Raw genomic sequence first — 19,572 nt, 5'->3', positions numbered from 1 at the left:
AAAGTGGGAACAGTGAAATTACCGTACCGATGGGAGAATAATGTAATGATAGGGGGATTGACTTTTGACATAGCCAACCGTCCCAACTAGAAAACACAAAAGTCAACTGTCAGAAGTTGGATCCCTTCGGCCCCCACTGACAAAAGGAGTTAAAATTACCGCAATGACCACAACTAGAAAGCAAGGTAAATTTCATGATTCCATTTTCATAGATCCTGGGGCAGATCTATGAATCGTATTTGACCAAATTCCAACTTTTGTAGTTGATCACATCGAATCAAAGCAAACCTCTCTATGCGTATGTCTCTATAGGTCTGGCTGAGATTGCACTCTCCTCGATTCCTTTCTTACATGAGATTTATCGAGGACTCATGTGACGGGCAGTTCAAATTGGTATTTACAACGTTGTAACTGGGGGAGTTCGGTTTCGATTTGGTGCGGTTTTTGACTTAAACCGTAATCAATCCATAAATACGGTTTTATAAAAAATAAAAATCATATCCACATCCAAATCATATTTTTTAAAATTAAGTCAAATCACAAAATTCAATTTTTTCTGTTTGGTTGACCGCATAATCACATCTTTAACATAAATTCGATAAATTTTTCAATTATCCATTATAATCCGTCAATTTCATAACGAGATACACATACAAAATAACTTGTCCTACTAAACAATCAATCAGCTATAATTCTAAATCAAAAGTAAAATGCCTTCCATAATAAAGACCATCAAATCTTAAAGCTTCATTATCTGGCCAACATCCTACAGAGTCAATTGAAAGAAAAAAAATCAGATTATTCATTGATCTATTACATACAAATAATCATAAGAAAGAGTGCAAATACCTTCATCAAGCTTTCAATAAGATAAATCCTTCAATCATCCAAACTAAAAAGTAAAGTATATAAATACTGTAAGACAAATATAGAGAAAAATACAACATATATAATATCCCGGTTTGGTTTGGTTATTTTTCAGTTTTTCACTCTAAATACCGAAAACCACACCACATCCAAAATTTTCAAGAAAAACCAACCACTAACCAAACCACATGTTCAGATATTCGGATATTCCGCTCAGTTTTGGTTTGGTTTTCTGGTTTTCCGGATGTTTTTCCAGCAGCCCTAGTTGTGGCCTATATACGTCATGAAGAAGTAACAGAAGGAGAAGTTAGGATTAGGCAGATGATCTACAAATATATAATTGGTGACTGGTGAGTCGAGAGAGAAATTAAAACAGCATAGAAGAATGACAGAACAGTCTAGTGTTATCGAGGAAGAGTCGAGTCGAGTCAAGGAAATCTGTGAAATGAGTGGCTTTCAGGCCTTTCATCAGTCTTATTTCCACTGAAGAAAGACGTACTAGCCTCATTCCATTGTAATTAAGGTGAATATGAAACCGATAAAGGTTTCAAGAACTAGCTTTATTTAATGTTTCGAGCGATTGCTTAATATTACACCATCAAAGCCAAAGCCTGATTTAAGACGCTGTACAATTAATCTACTGATCACTCTAACTGGGTTGCAAACAGGTAAGAAGAGACGCTACGAAGAGTAGATCAGATACATTAATCAGTAGCCTCACTGCTCCCATTGGATTACAGACATCGAGCATACCTGACTGAAGCAATTCTTGTACAAAAGAAACATTGACATGTCACCTACGAACTTACGGCAGGCTAGGAGTGACTGGCTCCTGATCCTCAGGCTTCACTTCCTGCCTCATCGAGCATGTATGAAGCTGCCTTGTGAAACTCGTCGTTGTATCCAAGAAATAGAGGGTAAAGGCCATCACGCAGCTGCACACAAGCATGGGAATGGGACCGAAGATCCAGAGGAAAAGGGGGAACGAAACATAGAATGCTCGCAACCCAAAGGACCAGAAGTAGCTCCCCCGGTTCAAGTTCCTCGCAACATATTCGATTGAGTCTCTTTTGCCCATTGAGGTGGGAAGGGTGACCAAGAAGCTCACATGGGCGTAGTACCGAATTGACTGGACGTTGCAGAGGAAGGCCACGAGGAAGCATACTAAGATGGAGAAGTATTTCACTGAAGTGAGGAGAGGGGTCGTGTTCCCATAGACTAGCTGAGAAGACGTGGAGCTTGATGTGCTGCTGACGAAGACACTGATCAGTGAGCTGAGAGTAATAGCCGTCGTAGCCAAAAGTGTGGATGCCATGATGTTGTTTCGGATTGTTTGAACCGCCAAAACTCCATTCTTGAGGGGATCCTGCGCAGAAGTTAGGAAATGATAAAATTGGTGTCAGTCACCATCAGAGAATTACAGCATGGAGAAACTGTTTTCAGAGTCATAATCTTCGTGCTCAACAAATTTGAGCTCAGATATGGGCATTCACTCTAACATAAGGTGGTCCCAATCTGAACTTTGTTGGCATATTATTGTTCTATATCGGGTGAACTGTCGCATCAGAAGTGAGCGAAACACAGGGTCGGTCTTGGTCAGTACAGGGGAAACAGATCGAACGAAGGGCTAAATGGTCCCGTTTGGTACATTGGAACGGAAAGAAAACGGGATTCCACCACAACTGTGAGAATTTGCATCATTATTCATTCTACTCACCCGGAACTTCCATCGCCACCATTCATAATATGAAGTCACATGAATCCTGAAATCTAACCAGCAGACTCTGCCTTTCGATTCAATTCTAATTGAAAAAATCTATCATCTCATCGCGCAGGATCGCAGTGGGAGGCGTCAAAGTATCGATTTTGTTGTTCGCAACTCGTAAAGGCAACAGAGTGAAACTACCTACTGGCCCTACTCGCTCGTGATCAGCTCATCTATGCCATTTCAGAACTTAACGCTTCAAACTTGAACCCTAAGCATCGGGAAGCTTCGATTTTCATGGCGGAACATTACGTATCGCTATAATCAGAAAGCTGAGGAACTACTTCGGATCATCAGCGAATCAATCAAGCTCATGAACGCTAAAAGAAACAGAGAGATGGGTTGAGAGGACGCGTACGGCCATGAGGGAGTGGACCCACTGGTGCCGGGATTCGGCGTTGAGGCCAATGACGGTCCGGCGAGGGTTGCGGAGGACGGTGAGGAGGAGCCAGCCGTGGTATATCAGCAGCATCGCCAGCCCCACCGGCACCGCCACGTAGTCCACCCTCTCCTCCTCCATTCTCCGGTCCTCTCTCTCTCTCTCTCTCTCTCTCTCTCTCGACTTCCCTCTCTTGATCTAACTTTCCTCTCCTTCTCCTCCTCCCTCACTCTCTGCATAATTGATCGCTTTTCCCACTGTTCAGATTTTAAGAATATGAACATGCTTCGATGTACTCTTATCATTATAGTCGATTGATTAATCCACGTGACGAAACATCTGACATGCCATGTCATCAATTAACGGCTTGATCCGATACCGGATACCAAACACGTTATCTCGGATCAATAATAGGTTGACACAATTTACGTTTGTTTCGTCGATGCATAAGCTATGGCATTAGTCGGTGTTTTCAGCTTATTGGCCGATCGCGGTTATCAGGTTTCAAAACGAATCATATCCGGCGCCAACTCGTGTTGCAAACCCGAAGGCATCGGCGGGGAAGGGGAACCCGGAGATTATGTTCGTGCCATGGTTCTGTTTTTATGTTCGATTGTTATTCGAAAGGGACATCCATGATCTGTTTTGTCGTCCGGTTCTTATTGGATGTTCAGCTATTAGTTGACTATAGACGCAGCTTCCACATGCATGAATTCATTACTTCACACGCTAAGACAAGGAAAAATAACAACGTAAAGATCCCGTTATAGACTGTTCGTTGATGAAGATCATGCCAGAAGGAATTCGATAATGAGATTCAGTACAGTGACATTCTGTCTCGAGAGCTTGAAACCAAGTCTTGTAACTTGAGGGGAGCTTGAAACCAAATCTTGTAACTCTAAAAGGTACTTATTCACTTGACTAAATAATAATCAATCAAAATACTTAAACAAACTGACTTTTTAATTATTCTTACTCATTCTAATTACTCACCTAATATTTTTTCGAACTCGTGGGACGATCCTAAGGCCCAGAGCCACACGTAAACAACAAAATGAAAAATAATATATCGACAACATTTACGACCAGGTAGCGACAATAAAATAAAAATCTGGGATTTGCTTAAAATTGAACATAAATGATGACTTCCCATTATTTGACAATCTGAGGAGAGTGATCAAAACAAAATTTCAGTTTTTACATTAACATTAAACATTATACATAGGAAGATCTCAGACAGTCCGCTTTTATTCACTCGTCAGAGGCTTAATCGCCCACGTTGAAGATTTGAGCAGCTCTTCTGCAATTACCCCGCATGGTTCTGACACTCGGGTTATTTTCGTCACGCACTCTTTCCGGTAGCTTTGGCCACGGACGTTAAACTCAATCTGCAAACCGAATTTGACAAACATCTGGTAAGGCCACTCTATTGCCAAAAATCGTTATTTGCGAACCGCACAGAACCATGTGAAAATTTTCCTGCCAATAATAACAGAGGGGGTTTACCTGATAAGAGGTTTCCCTTGCACTGGAGGAGCCTGAGGGTTTGTGATAGGTGTCAGTGCCGTAAGTTCAGCAGGCTTTCAAAAAAAAGGAAAAGATGAAAGAAGAAATAAGTTCGAAGCTGCGGAGCAGGCAAACAAAACGAAAGAAGTGCATATAATCTGAAATACATATGCCAAAGAAATCAGCGAACAACACCTCTAGCTCATCCAAAACCGAGCCTGCATGTAAATCAGTCGAAGGGCTGCTTCCATTGCCCGAACCCGCCGACGTTACACCTGCATTCGGGGACACAAAACTGCTGGCTATTGCAACCTTCGGAATTTCTTTCGATTGGTCCTTACAAACAAGTTCGTCTTCAAGCTCATCGAGCTCCTCAACTGAGGCCTGTGCCCCCACATATGGGACCGAAGCAACCTTCTCGATTGCAAGATTCTCTGCTTCTTTCGAGCTCGCAGAACCTTCATACTCGTTCTTCTTTGTACCCGATTCTCCAATCCCACTATCATGTAAATCGTAACCCTTGGTATAAGATGAGCTCGCAGTGCTCGCAGTAGTAAGGCTTACTTCTGCAGCTTCTACACTTGATGAAAGTTGAACAGCAGCATGCTTTGGATTTCCGGAATTGGGGTCTGCATCCTCCTCTCTCTTTCTCTTCTTCCCGTCTTCTGCTGAACCATTAAGAATAGCTTTTGATTCGGGCGATCTCTCTAACCTTAGTTCTGCAGCTCGTCTCATGTCCCAGGTGTTTTTCGGCCGAGGGGGGCGGACACCACCAGGAAATACATAGTTCGGAATGTTCTTCCTCCTCACATGGGTCACGCAGATCTCCATCCCAGGTTTCCACACCGTGTACATATTCACAGCTTTCTTAAATTCCTCCACTGTAAGTCTTATATCGAACTGCTCTCCTTCATTTACAGGAACCCCTTGTTTCCTCTGCAAACCCATGAAATAAGAACAGTGGAAAGGCCTTGACTTGTCCGTAAATTCACCCGGGTGCGGGTGGCACTGGAGCATGTTAAAAGTGTGCCGCTCGATCTGCATAATTTAGCAGGTAAGCTGCCTGTAAATTATTTGGTATATTTAAGAAATATCGTTAAGGGAAAGAGAAGATGGGAGATTTTTTTGACCTTCAACGTGAGCTGTCGGAGGCGAGACTCGACCCAGCCTTTCCAGCTTCTCAAGTCGTCGGCATTTGCAGCAGAGATATCTATCTGCAGATAATTCTTGTACGCCTCGAAGAAAGCGTACGGCTCAAACAGAGTGTTCCAATCAGCTTTATTTGCCTCCATAGCCTGCAACACCAACAAATATATCATCAATCCATGCTTATAGAAATATTCAGGTAATTTTACATAACTCTCCATAAATCATTGTGAAGATTCAGGAAATCAAGAGATTCATATATAATGTATCACCTTGAAGAAAGAAAAGGAAAAACACGAGAGACAAGACACAGAAGATATCATGAAGGAGCAGGAAAAAGAAAACGAATATATCGGATAGCACTTCAGAAGACATGCTGGCTTCCTAAATATCTTATATGCAATCTAGAACATTTTTCCTTTGATCTATCCATTAATGATGTAGAGGCAGGGAAGAAAAGACAACTGAAACTCATTTCCAGCTCTCCGGAAACAAGTAGGTAGCAGGGGCAAAATCTATACCTCACATATATCATTTCCCCTTTGAAACTCCTCGAACATAATACGCAAGGTGCTCGCAGAGACATTGTAGCTGGAATTCATGCACGGGTATGCGGGAGTAATTATGGGCATCAGATGGTACCGGTCCTTGGGGTTTCTTCGGGGATCCCAAATCTGTAGGCCCAGAGAGCCCTCTTCGATGTTGCACAGCATGACGGGGTTGGGCCACCGCCACTGTGTATAGACCATAAAGAAACGGGAGACGAGCATGTTGGGCAGAGCATTGGGATACAGCTGGCATATTCGAGCAACAAGCAGTGCCCAGTTTATACCACCGAGAAAGCCTGCAACCTGTTGCAGAGAGCGAAGAGACATGAAGATGATCATTATTCTCGGACTGAAATGAATTCTCTGACTGAACTGAACTTGTGAAAGAGAAATCATCTTTGTTTACATTTGAATAAACACCACGCCTCTTCGCCCAGAATCTCATGCATCTTAGAGTCGTCCGGAAGTTCTGAAATTCAAAGAGGACATAGTTAGATGCACATTTGACTGAAGAATAGACACTAGCAGATTCTAAAGAAGGGAAAACTTGTCCAGTTTTTAGTTTCTTGAAAAACAAATAGGCAAAAGCCTCCTAAATTGCAAGTCTACAAGAAATTTCATGATCCATTTAAAGTGCAATTCAATATGGGTTTTCCTTGGCGAGTTAGCCTGTCAAGAAGAGAAAACTGAAAAACTAGAAGAAACTCCCAGTTCTCTAGAACTGAAAAAAAAAGGAACCTGGATATTGGGAACCAATCGCAAAATTTGGTCAGTAACTCTACAACCATTAAGACTACGAACAGTCTGATCGTCCGCATTCTGTAATATTGAATCTTGCGAGATATCCAAATCCTGAAAAGAATATACATTTAAAAAACAAAAATCAATAACACACGTATCGGATCAGATCAATACTAATTGAGTATTATGGGTTATGAGCATATCACTAACTTCGGGAATAACCCAGAGAGAGAGTTTTGCATAAAGAAGATCGATAGAAACACCGCTGAACTTGAACTTCAAGACTGGGACATGGGCATCAGGTACAGGGTGCAGCTCCGAGACTTCACTCATTTCTGACAACATCCTATGAAGCTCACCAAAGAAGTCTTCCTGCAATTGTTCCACATTAGCGCTTCTTAGTACTTTAAACAGCAAGAACATCAAAAGCAAAGAGAGCGATATTCAAGAAGAGGAGAAACACACTTCTCGTGTTGCATGTCTAGGTCCCACGCAGAGTGTGTCTATATCTGCACCAGGGCCATGAACCTGGGGAAAAAGATTGAATTGCTTGTAAATCTCCATAATATGTCAAGCATATCTGATACTGGATATATCCCATCATGATATTAGAAACAGTACATTATCTTGCTAATATTTGTGAAAAGTTTCAAATTAAATGAGGCTCATCAATAGGCTTCTTATGCAAATCTAATCGACCAAATTAGTAGTACAAGCTAAAATATCCAAACTGATAGTTAGCAAACTCCAAGGAAAAACTGAAGTAGAGGACCTCGTACAAACACTATTCTCAGAAAATTTAACGCCAGCCAATGTGAAGGGCACCAGCTTTTTATTGACTATTTATGCTATGACCATTACAAAATAAAAGATGATTCAGACAAATGCGACAAATTTCAGAAAAAACAGCAAGGAGGTTCTCGTACCCCGAGACGGTAGGAACCAAAGGTGAAAATTTTCGCATTTGCTTCTTGCACAAGCTGCTCGTTCAGCCCCTTAGCACGGCTTATTGATTTTGCCCATTTCTTTACTATCTGTCACAACAGAAATATCTAGATACCATGAAGTCCTGCACCTTTCGTCGTTGCTAAATAAGACGAGAGAAGCGCTTGAAAGAAACAGAGGAAGAACACAAACATAACATTCGAAATACTGGAATTCCCCAATCCAACAGAAACCATTATCAGAAAATCCAACCTGGTCTAGTCTTCCGAGAACTTCCTCTCTATTCACAGCGTCCTCTTGACTCTCATACAGCCCAGCATCTTGCAGAAACTAAAACCATCCAAAATGCTCAAATTCAGCGGACCTCAAGATACAGATTAACATCATTCACTGCCAGAGGAAAAAAGGAGTGAAAAAGAGTAAACCTTTTCGAGCTCGCTGGTCTTTATCACATCGTACTCGGTCGGTCCACTCAAAGAAATCGGCTCGGTGATGCCTAACCGTTGCCCGCTGCCACGATTGCCTAATCCCGGGGTCCCCATTCGCAAAAATCCCACAAGTTGTTTTTCTTTACACTTTTCGCCCTAGTTCTTGCTGCTTTTTTTTTTTTTTTTGCACTTCTTTTGTTAATTTTGTTGGGGAGGCCAAGATGGATATAGTAGGCACAGATATATTGTATCACCGATAGCACAAGTTGTCCTTTTTTTTTTCCCTTTTAGGAATGATCAAACAATAATAAACGAACAGAAAAAAAAAAAGAAATTCAAAAGAATGAACTACTGGTAGTAAGAATCCATTGACAATTGAGCAGCCCAGAACATCAGAAATCGAAAAAGGAGGAAACTTTGGAAGAGAACCCTCGAACCAAAATCAAAGCCATATAACAATGTCAAAACTCCAAACCCCAGAGAATAAAAAGTTTCCCCTTTATGAATCAATCACTCATCAGGCAACTACATACAACAGTTTCCCCCTTTCCAGCATAAGCGAGTAACGGATGACCCAGGTGGAGAAACCACGACGAGAGAGGGGGCGGTGAAAAGCAGCAAAAAATAATTCCCGGCCGTTTGGGATTGCGGTGGGGGGGCAGTTTCTCTTTCCCTGTCGAGCTTCGTATCTCTTCAAGCACGATCGACCCTGAAACAATCAGCTGAAGAAGAAAAAGAAGAACTCGTGAGATTTCTGCGGCGCCCGGGGGGGGGGGGGGGAGAGAGAGGGGTTGAGGAAGGAGAAGCTTATTACGGTCTGTTTAGGGTATGGCGATCGATCATTGACTGCGGCGATGGCGATCGGCCGCGGAGCAGTTTTTTCGTTGCTATCTTCTTCCGCTGCTGCTGCTTTCTGGCAGTTCTCTTTGGGATTCGATTTCTCGGAAGGAACAGTGAAAGAAGGGCAGAGAGAATGGGGGGAGACAGCAAAATATATAAAGATGTATATATATATATATATCCCCCAGCAAAATATATAAAGATATATATTATTTTTTTATTTATTTTTAAGGAAAAGAAAAAATAAATAAATAAAGAAATTATTAGGTCAAATATTTCATGATATTATCCATTTTCTAAATATATTTCATATTTTAAATTATTCAAAAAAAACTTATGATTAATATATTATTCACAATTTATCACGCCATCAATTTATTCATCAGTAAAATATGAATTCCAAACTTATTCTATGATTTTATTTTATTTTTAAATCTATTCTATGATTTTAATTTTTTTTCTCAAATCTATATGAACAAAGGACTGCAGTGGTAAAAATGGACCCACTTATATTTCATGCAGGTAACGCCATTAAATATTGATGGAAAAATTAATGTCATGATAAATTTAAAACCAAATATAAATAATGGATCTTTTTGAATAATTTTTAAATCATATGATAGATTTAAAAAACGAATGATATCATGAGATATCTCACACAATAACTCTAAATATAAAAATAAAAAACACGGAGTGGGTTGTATTTTATTTTCCCCTTTTCTTAATAATTATATAAAATTCTAATAATATCAAAAAAATTATCCGATCCATCTAAAAATACGAGGCCCCGCTCGCTCCGTCCGCACGTATGCCATTGGATCGATTTATTTGTCATGAAAAGTTTGTCAAACTGACTTTTTGTCATGTAAAGTTTGTCAAACTGACTTACCGTGCACCGATACAATCGCGAGAAAAAGATGCGTATAAGAATCAAATCAGACATTGTAGCAATATTCTGCAATATTCGGGATATATATCTGCTTTGATACTTACATATGTAGTAACATACCTCGTGTAAGGTATCCAAAGCGCAAAGACGATCGAACGTTGAAAGAAAACACCGGATTGAAAGAAACATTGACGGTTTGGCCCAGAAAAGACGATCTCATGATGAACCGGGCTGCTGAGGCTGCGGCAACTTTCGCAGCCTTCGATCATGTTCGAGTCTCTTTCAGCGTAGTGACTTGCCAGATCGGAGGGCTACTCTATGGGCACATGCCCGACTCAGCAAAATATCCCGAGTTTGCGTAGAACATAATTGAGAACAATAATTCCAGGAAAAAAGAGAAAAATAAATGAAAATCCAAATACATATATTACAGATTCCATAAACAAGGAGCATGTCTCACTTGGAAAAAAAAAAGGAACAAAAAAAAAGAGGAAAATTCAAGGAGAAAATGTCTGGTTAGTACACTAAACACCTCCTGAAGAGGAAAAATCACCTAATTGATCGTCTCTTTTTGTTTTTGTTTTTGTTTTTGTTTTTTTGGTCAAGAGGATCGTGTCTTTTTGCCAAATGGAAATTGGTCCCTAAAAATTCTAAGCTGTGATTGCCACAAAAATTCTCCACTTATTAAATATATATATATAGATGTAATTTTCTACATACACCAAATTGTCATCTAGGTGAAGCCCCGAGTGAACTCCAGCACATCCCGGATGCGGGTCGCCTATTCGGAACGAAATTTACCACTAATTACTTGTATGTATTAAGGAGCATTGATTTTGACAGGAAAGATCATTAGCCCAGTGATTCGCCTTCATTTCTGAGCAATTCCTGCAGAAACCGATACAAAAAACATGACTGTCGCATCGTCAATCTAATGAGCATTTTCAGATGTCCATGAGGACTGGAAGAGAGTGGTATCTCCGGGATCAGCCGAAAGGAGGGGGCCTGGGAATTATCACAACTGAGTGTGAACCAAAGATTACCAATTACTTACAGATTTAGAAACAGCTATCGTTTGGCGTTGCCTCTCTTTCTTCTCGCGCAAGCACTCACCACACCAAGTCGAGAAATCCTTCTGATACTTCTTCATCTCTCTAAAGATTGAGCTGCAATAAAGGAAACCGGAGGTAAGAAAACAAACCCATAACAGCCAATTAAGATGCGCGAGCAGAAAAGAAGTACCTCCTACACCACAACAGTAAGTTGATCCTATGACCAGAAGTCGTGGCTCTAGCACCGTGTCGATGACGACCCCGATGAAGTACAGCTCGACCAGGAACATGGGTATAGTCGAATATCTCCTATTTAGTGGAAGTATCACATCATCAGGTCAATGATATGACATCTGAAAGGGCCAAATATGCAAACTGCAAAGTACTCCCACATGCTCAGATAGAGATGCTGATGTATCGTGTAATTAGCATAGGCAAGGGCTCAAATATTAACTTTTATCTTCATATGGCCATTGCAATGAACAGCATAGAAAAGAAAATTGCTTTCATTTGAACGAACATTTAAATAAATTATAAATTGGAAAACTTTATCAGAAAAATATCGACACCAATCAAAGCGGGTTGCACTTTTTTGGTTTGAAACAGATACTTGCCTAGCAGTAGGAAGAGTAAAGGAAATACAGTAAAATGTCAGCTTTGCCCTTTGGCACTGCAAGGATTGTTCATTTTATCATACCTCAGATTGACTTCCCGTGTTTACATGTTTATCACATCGAGTGCCCCGAAAGAACAGCTCTCCGCCAGAAAATTGCTTACCCAAGCACACGTTCAAAGTCACTTCAGAGTCATCCACATGGAAACCTATAAAAAGTTCACAAAAGAAATTCTAAGGCGGAAATAAAGGGAGGGAGAAACAAGCCACTACAGCTGCATAATAAAAGATATCGACGAGGATTAAAGCAAAATAGAGAACAAAATCCACGTAAAAATAAACAGAGAAAAAATAATATTCTGGCAGCCAGAGGACAAGAAACCAAACAGCATAAATATAGACAAGTGTCTGAGCTGAAATGAATGGCTGAGGTGTAGCTCTCACCCAAGTCGACATCCCTATCTTTCCCATACTCGACGACAAAACCATGATGCGAATCTAGAGTTGCTCCACCGACTTCAGGAAAGAATACTGCAGGAAAAGAAAACATATGGCGCCTAATGGTAAAATGAAAGTGAGAGGAGATATCAACATTGTTTAGATCCGATGGGTCCCAATCTCATCTATTTTATTTAAGACTTAGACATAGATAACACAGATATCTATTTAATAAAATATGGTGTAACATACGGCTTCTTCCAAACATAAATGAGGAGGGAATAAAAATTAGACAAACCTCTTGACATGGGACGTACAAACCCCTCCAGCAGCCTGTCAAGCATGGTCTCAAAGCCAAAATCATCAAGAACAGCACCATATTTATTCATCGTATTTGGCCGCATGATCCTAAATTTCGCTTCATTCACCCACTTCTCAAAATTTTCCACCTAGGAAGTATCAAACCTAACATAGTAAGCAATGAGGGAATAAAAAACCTAATAATGTGTAATGATTAAAAAGGAACAGGGAAAAACTGAAGAACAGGTGATACCTCAGATAGTACCAAATCACAGAAGCGTGGCTGGAACATTTCAAATGTAAAGATACCAGGAGAGGGTTCAGACATTATATTTCTGAAGCTCTCCTCGGTACTATCAGTGAATGCTTTAAGAAACGATGGGACAAAAAAAGTCGCTGCATGCAACGTGTAGATCTCGCGGTGTAAAGGCTGCATGCAATTTAGATGCCACATCAGTCTTAATTCCAGTTTGTTCACATAAACGAAAAGAATAAAATTAAGCCATCCATGGACCAAATTATATGCAAACGAAGCCTCAGAACCTCTCAAAACATGAAGAGTTCATCAGCAAATCGAAGTTTCACCTAAAAAGGTTGTCCATGAGAGGGGGAGAATCTTAAACAAGGTCAATGATATTCCCTTTCCTCGCTTCCAAAAGAACAGAATAGAAGATCATAACAATCATAATTAAGAAATAGAGGAAAACATTTTCTCATACGAACGAGAATTTATCAGTATGAAGCAGCTTAAACATTTCAAAAGAGAGGAATCGAACTGAAAATGCAAAGATATCAAGGGAAAAGGTTCAGGAGTCATGGCAAAAAATACCTGATAATTCGATATTATCTTCTGCCTATAGTCTCTATGTCTCTGAGCCTGAAAAGAGACAAGCAGAACCGAAACTAAATAAATTAAAACCTTGGGATTAACTTTAAGCAATCACAATGAACTCCAAAACTTGGTTTTGAAAGTAATCCCACGAAACAAAATACACATATCTCAAAGCCCAGAACAGAGTGCGCCATACAAAAAAAAAACGCAATTCAGGTGCTACAAATTCTAGTAAAAATCGAAACTCACAACATGAAAGCAGTCTCTATGCACTAAACGAGAACATTAAAGCAGAAATTTCCTGCCACTAAATGAATCCCGAGCTGAAACGATTAAGCTTCCCGCTCCATAGGCCGCAAGCAAGTCAATTAATGAGTGGAGGGCAAAATTGTAACTTCGCACATAGAAACCTGCCATTTCTGAGCTTGGAGACAACCGTTGGAAGGAAACCCTAATTCGTCCCATTTTTACGACATTCGAATCGAAAGATAGAAAAAAGCCATTGAAGCGGCCAGTTTTGAGCAATGGTATCAACAACGTCGACCCTTTGAATTCTAAATTCTGCATACTGCAGCATAGGTTTCAGGATTCCGTCTAACTGCATTGACGTTGATCACTGGAATTGAACCACAAAACGTCCTCTTCTAACGAAATTAAGCTGAAATCCGCAGTCTGTAATGGAGAGGGTGTGTGATTTCGTACCCGGTTGCGCTCTCCGTGGGGCAAGTACTTGAGCAGAATCTCCCTCATGAACTTCACCTTATCATCCCTGTTAACGCCGAGCATGCCAGGGGGCAGGTACCGCTCCAGGGAGCTGAAGATCGCGGGGGTGAAGTCCAGTTGGAGATCCTCGTAGCTGTCGGGCTTGTGGTCCTTGTTAGGGTTCAGCCTCAGCCGATGCTGGCTCGTCAGCATCGCCGCCGCCACAGGCCCCACGGCCGGCTTGCTCGGCTCCCCTCCGGGGACCACGCCGTTGCCGCCCCCCGCAGCTGCAGGGCGGTCGCCGGCGCCGGCGTGGAGGGACATGGCTGGTGCGGGGAGACACGGCGCGGGGAAGAGGAGATTACGGGGTGGAAGACATTGCCGGGCAGGAAGGAATTAGGGTTCCGACATCAATGTGCGGAGGACGTGGAAGAGGGCTCGGAGTGGTTCAGCTTAGGGTTTCTGTGCGAGTGAGAGAGGGAGGGAGGGAGGGAGGAACTGGCAGTTTTCTTATGGAAGGAAGGAAGGGAAAGGTTGGGGGGCCGTTCCGTTCTGTTCAGCTCAGTTTTTACTGTTACTGGTAATAGTTCTGAACCGGAAGGTGCAATACACGCGCCTGGACCAATTACTAATAATTAATAATGCTCAAATTACACAAATTAATGATAATAAAAAAGATAATTTCACTTCATTTCTAAAATTAGAATGGAAAGACGCTGAAAAATTATGTAAGAATTTTGAAGAGCATATTCTAAGCCAGGATTAAAACATTTCATGGTCAATTTAATTCGTAAGTAATATGATTAGCTGAAACTATAAAATTGTCTTGTACAGTAATAATTTATCACAAACACTACCATTGAATTGGTTGCGTCACTGGTTTGTATAACTATGCAAAAAACTGGATGCTCCGATTTAAATGTCATTGCCTTCGTACGGGCGTCGTGAGATGTTTTCACGTGCATTTAACTAATCATCTTCTAATTACATATACGTTTGGTAACTTTTAGTAACGTACCCTTGAATTATGATGATTGTTAGTGTGACGAGTTAAAAGTTCTGATTTCCTCGAGCAGGATAGTACGGATTATACTGGTTATCTATACGTTGCCTTATTGTACATAAACTAATGCAGTGCTTTAGGATGTCTCTATCTAAAACTTGATTTATATATTTAGTAGCTTATCAATTTTGGAACGGCTAATCCGGAGCTCTGTGATGAGCGAGTCCCCGAATGCCGATCGGGCTTTGGTGTCTAAACCCTTGAACTACGCGAGCTACTTGCTAAGGTTAATTTTTTTTTCTTTATATTATTATCTATAAAAAATTATATTATTTGGGATAACAAATTTTATTTAAAATTCTGTTAATAAAAAATTAAATGAAGAAACGTTTTCCATTGATGAGCACTGTACTTGACATGAAGAAACGTTTCTTTTTTCCTTCCCTATCTTCGGATGGTCGTCTCATCTGTTCCCACTCTCTGCTCGGGTCATTATTCCGACAGCCCTTCCGCAGATCGAGACGATGACCGACACGATAAGCTCGGACAGGGAGACGGAGTGCTCCGGCGGCGAGAATGGCGCTGGGAAGTCCGAAACGAACCTCAAGAGGGAAGGTGGGGACTTGGACGGCCCCGACTCGGCGGCGAAGAAGCCGAGAACTGCCGGCGAGAGCTTAATCTCGGAGAATGCAGAGGAGAAGATGGAGAAGGAGTTCGAGATTGAGGCCGATGCGGCTGAGGACAAGGGTTCAAGGCACTCCATGGAAGATGCTTGGATCGTGCTCCCCGACGCGAGCTCGGATTATCCTGGGAAATTGAGGTTCGTCCAAGTCTACTCCCACATCTCGATTCATTGCTTTTCGTTCTTTGCATCAATCACCAGAAATTTCATCTGCAAGCTTAAGCTGCTTCAATCGAAAGCTGAAAAGCCTGAAACTTCTTTCCAATCTGTCATTCGCCGGTCGATCGTTATTATTTGCTGCTCCACAGCGTTGGTTTGGCGGAAATTTGATTGGTTTTTGGTTCTTTCCCTGTTCAGGTGCGCACATTTTGCGGTGTATGATGGGCATGGAGGTCGATTAGCTGCAGAGTATGCCCAGAAGAACTTGCACTCGAATGTTCTTTCGGCAGGCTTACCACGTGAGTTGGTGTGTTTGCTATTGCTAGTTTCCTGACTCTGCCTGTGATATAACGTTTCGTTGCTTATCTGTTTCAGCGCTTCATTTTACATGCTGAAGTTCGGTTCTTGCGCCTTTGGATCAAAATGCTTAGTTAAGGTTTCACCTACGAAAAGTAGTTAAGGATTTACCTGCAAAAGGATTAGCCCTACTTGTCTCTGTTTACAATACAGAAAAAGAAATTATCGTTTTTATCCATTTTCTGGGATCAGCTTTCGAGTTTTCACTGCTGCCGTCCTGTGCTTTTTAATCCCGCATCCCTAGCTGAAAAACATCTACATGCCGTGACCTTTTATGATGGTGCAGATGGACGTTAAGGCTGCCAAAAAGGCTATACTTGATGGTATGAATTCATCCCTTATTTGACCTTCTGCTCGGCCGGTTGGCTCATATTACCGGATTTTGTTGGAAGCTCCTCTTGAATCTTGATAATACCCTTTTCTACGTAGGATTCCGGAAAACTGATGAGGCCCTTCTTCTAGAAAGCACTGCAGGTACTGTTGAAATATCTTTTCTTGATTGGGTGTGCATGTCTTCTCTTTACGGTTACTGATCGGGAAGTTCACAGAAGCTTAGGTGTATAACTGATCGATAACCTACATTAGCCGACTTTTTGCTTCCTTCCTAGGGGGGTGGCAGGATGGTGCAACTGCTGTATGCGTGTGGGTACTAGGGAAGACCGTAAGTTAATAAAACAGTTGGTTTGAAAAAGACCAGTCCTTTTACTGATTGCATATCTGTATACATTCGTTTCAAATAGCTTTCACAGATGAGCGGCCACTGCATTTGCCCAGGTTTTCATTGCTAACATCGGTGATGCAAAAGCAGTATTAGCACGATCATCTGCCGTGGATGGAGAAAGTCCTCTGAAGGCCATTGTTTTGACAAGGGAACACAAGGCCATCTACCCACAAGAGCGTGCTCGCATACAAAAGGTGATGATTGTATGCATGGATTTTACTTGGTGCTTAGATAGCCTTATAGAAGCTTCAACGTATCCTATTTCTGTTTTGGAAAATGATTTCTTCAACTTCAATTTATGAACGAAATCTAATCTAGTCCTCTTTCTCCTGCATATGATTTCATTTCAGGCGGGTGGCACTGTGAGTTCCAATGGACGACTGCAGGGGCGCCTCGAGGTTTCTCGGGCCTTTGGAGATCGCCAGTTTAAGAAGGTCTTCTGTTTTATCATTAACTAGCATAATTTTTAACTGTGCCAGGATTGTCTCCATGCATCTTGAAGGGAACTTTCTACCAAAAAAACCTCCTCTGTCGACTTACCAACTTCACTCATGGCTCATATATCAGAATAATGACTTGCAGTTTGGAGTTGTTGCAACGCCAGATGTTCACTCTTTCGACATTACGGGAAGAGAACACTTCATCATCCTCGGTTGCGATGGCCTATGGGGGGTTTGTTTTTTTTTCGTTTCAACTTTCAAACTGTGAAATCTATTTCACTTCACACTCCAAAAGTGTACCTTGTGGAACCTGCTGACAGTCGAAAGAGTTGTTTCAGGTTTTCGGACCCAGTGATGCAGTTGAATTTGTTCACAAGTTATTGAAGGTTAATGCAATCTTCCTCTTACTTCTCATAACCAGTCCTTTTTGGCTCTAGAACTTGATTCTCATTTAGATGTGTCCCGAAATGTTGAGTTGGTGTGGCTTTGGGAAATTTCAAGAAAATAATTCTGTCATAAAACTCAAGTAATCTAGATTACATTTATTTATGAGAACGATGGGACCTCAAACGTCCATTTCATTTCATTTATTTACTCTATCAAGCACTATCAGTACTAAATTTTTGGTCATCGGTGTATATCAGGAGGGCTTGTCTGTTGCAGTGGTCACCCGCCGCCTGGTGAAGGAAGCTGTTCGTGAAAGGCGTTGTAAAGACAATTGCACTGCAATTGTCATATCCTTCAGGGAGAAGTAATTCAAACCGTTTAGTCACAACAGCGGCTGAGAACTGTAAGCATTTGGTTGAGACTGTTGATGTTGTTTACTGAGCCAAGACACTTTTATTAGGATTCCGTGAAGGGCTGTTTGCCGAATTTTATGCGTACCGATTAGTTGGTCTTGATAGGGTGGACAGCAGTTTGTCATGTAATTGTTGAACAAGAAACTTGATATATGTAGCGGTTTTTCTTGTACTGTACGTGGATGACATCAAATACTCCTGTAGCATGCTTTGTTTGCATTCCGCAACGGTTCATGACAGAAACCCAATCCCTAAGCTTGGTTGCATATATTTAATCAGGAGTCTAAACGGTCCTCTGATTCCATATAAACGTCGGGATTGCCATTAGCCATTAGCCATTAGCCGCAGAACGACCTGTCTTTGCTGCAGCTACACCAAAAAGTTGGTCTGTAGATGGGCGGCTCCATTCGCCTCTACATCATACAACTTCACCAAAACGCTAAGCCTCAAGGCTGGATCAAAGGCCAACTTTGATCCAGTAGTTTTCCGACGAGTTCGTGAACGCTCCAGGAAGTAGACCGGATAACTTCCCGCTTTCTGAACCCAAGCATTCCGATCCGGCTAAACAGTTGATCGTATCTATCAAATTTCAATTTTAATCTCTTTCAATACCATTTTCTAGTCGATCAAGTGCCTTAGGAATCCTTATTTTTCTTTTGTTTTTATTAATAATCTTTTAGCCTCTCACAGCAAAATAATTTGGGATTGGTCAAAGAACCCAATGAGATCTGAGAGGTGCCCATTATGCTCCTAATCATCTCTCCATTAAAAGAAAATGCCCCCATTTTTCGGTTACTGGAAAGATTAATTAATCTAATATAATAAAATAAAAATCATAATAATTAATATAAAGCGATATGAATAATTCTCAATAAATATACAACCTAAAATGTCTTGATCACAAGGCACAATGTCTTGATCACAAGGCACAACTGCAGGCGTCACTGCTCTATATTATCTTCTGAAATGCCCCCATTATCTTCTTATAATTACGCAAATTAAAAAACAAAAGAAGAGCAGAGAGTTGTCTCGAATCCAATGAGAGACTAGACTGAAGATGGAATATTTTAATTGCTTCTTCCAAATTGCGGCTTTTTAAAAGAGAAATTCTTCATCGTGAATTGAATGAATGCAATCAAATTGATAGATTGGTTGTTCATGAATGCAACAGATTCACTGTCCATCAATTTTTGTTGTCTACTCCACGGAATCTAAGTTCAATCATCAACGCTGTCCTTATCGTCATCAATTATTTTGTCTCGTATACATCAGCGCTCAATCGGCCTAGCAATAACGTTATATTAGTTAAGCTCAGGCGCTTAAGTGTTCGTGTTTACCAGCTCAAGATGCGGTGACCCGGAAGGTACAGCGAGAGTCGGGACTCAGGACCCTCCACTGAATGTCCATGACCTGTTTGTT

The 19,572-nt window shown here is 41.1% G+C and overlaps 4 protein-coding genes across 5 annotated transcripts; 1 reads left to right on the top strand and 3 right to left on the bottom strand.

Annotated features, from left to right (window-relative positions):
- Positions 1-1,385: 1,385 nt before the first annotated feature.
- On the bottom strand, positions 1,386-3,272 carry LOC116187637. Its single transcript, XM_031516494.1, has 2 exons — positions 2,991-3,272; positions 1,386-2,233 (listed from the first exon to the last, which is right to left on the bottom strand). The coding sequence occupies exons 1-2, from the start codon at positions 3,150-3,152 to the stop codon at positions 1,673-1,675; spliced, it is 723 nt and encodes a 240-aa protein (XP_031372354.1). The 5' UTR covers positions 3,153-3,272; the 3' UTR covers positions 1,386-1,672.
- An 831-nt stretch (positions 3,273-4,103) lies between these two features.
- Positions 4,104-9,321, bottom strand: LOC116187636 (nuclear poly(A) polymerase 1). The gene is made up of 13 exons (XM_031516492.1): positions 9,140-9,321; positions 8,323-9,047; positions 8,150-8,227; positions 7,879-7,986; positions 7,418-7,480; positions 7,163-7,324; positions 6,950-7,063; positions 6,618-6,680; positions 6,185-6,514; positions 5,648-5,812; positions 4,713-5,555; positions 4,518-4,591; positions 4,104-4,399 (listed from the first exon to the last, which is right to left on the bottom strand). Exons 2-13 carry the CDS (start codon positions 8,437-8,439, stop codon positions 4,354-4,356), a joined length of 2,163 nt encoding a protein of 720 aa, XP_031372352.1. The 5' UTR covers positions 8,440-9,047; positions 9,140-9,321; the 3' UTR covers positions 4,104-4,353.
- A 1,132-nt stretch (positions 9,322-10,453) lies between these two features.
- LOC116189362 (uncharacterized PKHD-type hydroxylase At1g22950) lies at positions 10,454-14,524 on the bottom strand. The gene is made up of 9 exons (XM_031518998.1): positions 13,992-14,524; positions 13,287-13,334; positions 12,711-12,887; positions 12,456-12,606; positions 12,164-12,250; positions 11,804-11,928; positions 11,297-11,415; positions 11,109-11,220; positions 10,454-10,942 (listed from the first exon to the last, which is right to left on the bottom strand). Exons 1-9 carry the CDS (start codon positions 14,313-14,315, stop codon positions 10,907-10,909), a joined length of 1,179 nt encoding a protein of 392 aa, XP_031374858.1. The 5' UTR covers positions 14,316-14,524; the 3' UTR covers positions 10,454-10,906.
- A 930-nt stretch (positions 14,525-15,454) lies between these two features.
- Positions 15,455-18,330, top strand: LOC116189154 (probable protein phosphatase 2C 8). Of its 2 annotated transcripts, none has more exons than XM_031518697.1 (10): positions 15,455-15,814; positions 16,034-16,142; positions 16,479-16,515; positions 16,622-16,666; positions 16,801-16,853; positions 16,967-17,107; positions 17,264-17,347; positions 17,481-17,585; positions 17,692-17,739; positions 17,998-18,330. In XM_031518697.1, the coding sequence occupies exons 1-10, from the start codon at positions 15,519-15,521 to the stop codon at positions 18,106-18,108; spliced, it is 1,029 nt and encodes a 342-aa protein (XP_031374557.1). In that variant the 5' UTR covers positions 15,455-15,518; the 3' UTR covers positions 18,109-18,330. The 2 variants fall into 2 exon arrangements, with proteins under 2 accessions (XP_031374557.1, XP_031374559.1); XM_031518699.1 differs by having other exon boundaries at positions 15,456-15,814; positions 17,496-17,585.
- The last annotated feature ends 1,242 nt before the right edge of the window (positions 18,331-19,572 follow it).

This window comes from Punica granatum, chromosome 8, assembly GCF_007655135.1.
Source record: "Punica granatum isolate Tunisia-2019 chromosome 8, ASM765513v2, whole genome shotgun sequence".
Lineage (NCBI taxonomy): Eukaryota > Viridiplantae > Streptophyta > Magnoliopsida > Myrtales > Lythraceae > Punica > Punica granatum.
Note: the sequence above shows the minus strand (reverse complement) of the source record. Positions and strands in the feature narration are given on the sequence as shown.

Bases quoted from the DNA above. Each gene is read 5' to 3' on its own strand.
- LOC116189154 (XM_031518697.1), top strand. From the start codon at position 15,519: ATGACCGACACGATAAGCTCGGACAGGGAGACGGAGTGCTCCGGCGGC. The intron at 15,815-16,033 runs GTTCGTCCAAGT...TTCCCTGTTCAG, and splicing joins GATTATCCTGGGAAATTGAG to GTGCGCACATTTTGCGGTGT. The intron at 16,667-16,800 runs GTACTGTTGAAA...CTTCCTTCCTAG, and splicing joins TCTTCTAGAAAGCACTGCAG to GGGGGTGGCAGGATGGTGCA.
- LOC116189362 (XM_031518998.1), bottom strand. From the start codon at position 14,315: ATGTCCCTCCACGCCGGCGCCGGCGACCGCCCTGCAGCTGCGGGGGGC. The intron at 12,251-12,455 runs GTTTGTCTAATT...CTTTTCCTGCAG, and splicing joins TGTACGTCCCATGTCAAGAG to TATTCTTTCCTGAAGTCGGT. The intron at 11,416-11,803 runs GTATGATAAAAT...TCCACTAAATAG, and splicing joins ACACGGGAAGTCAATCTGAG to GAGATATTCGACTATACCCA.
- LOC116187637 (XM_031516494.1), bottom strand. From the start codon at position 3,152: ATGGAGGAGGAGAGGGTGGACTACGTGGCGGTGCCGGTGGGGCTGGCG. The intron at 2,234-2,990 runs GTACGCGTCCTC...ACTTCTGCGCAG, and splicing joins GGGTCCACTCCCTCATGGCC to GATCCCCTCAAGAATGGAGT.
- LOC116187636 (XM_031516492.1), bottom strand. From the start codon at position 8,439: ATGGGGACCCCGGGATTAGGCAATCGTGGCAGCGGGCAACGGTTAGGC. The intron at 6,515-6,617 runs GTAAACAAAGAT...TCTCTGCAACAG, and splicing joins GGCGTGGTGTTTATTCAAAT to GTTGCAGGCTTTCTCGGTGG. The intron at 5,556-5,647 runs GTCAAAAAAATC...TAAATTATGCAG, and splicing joins TCCGACAGCTCACGTTGAAG to ATCGAGCGGCACACTTTTAA.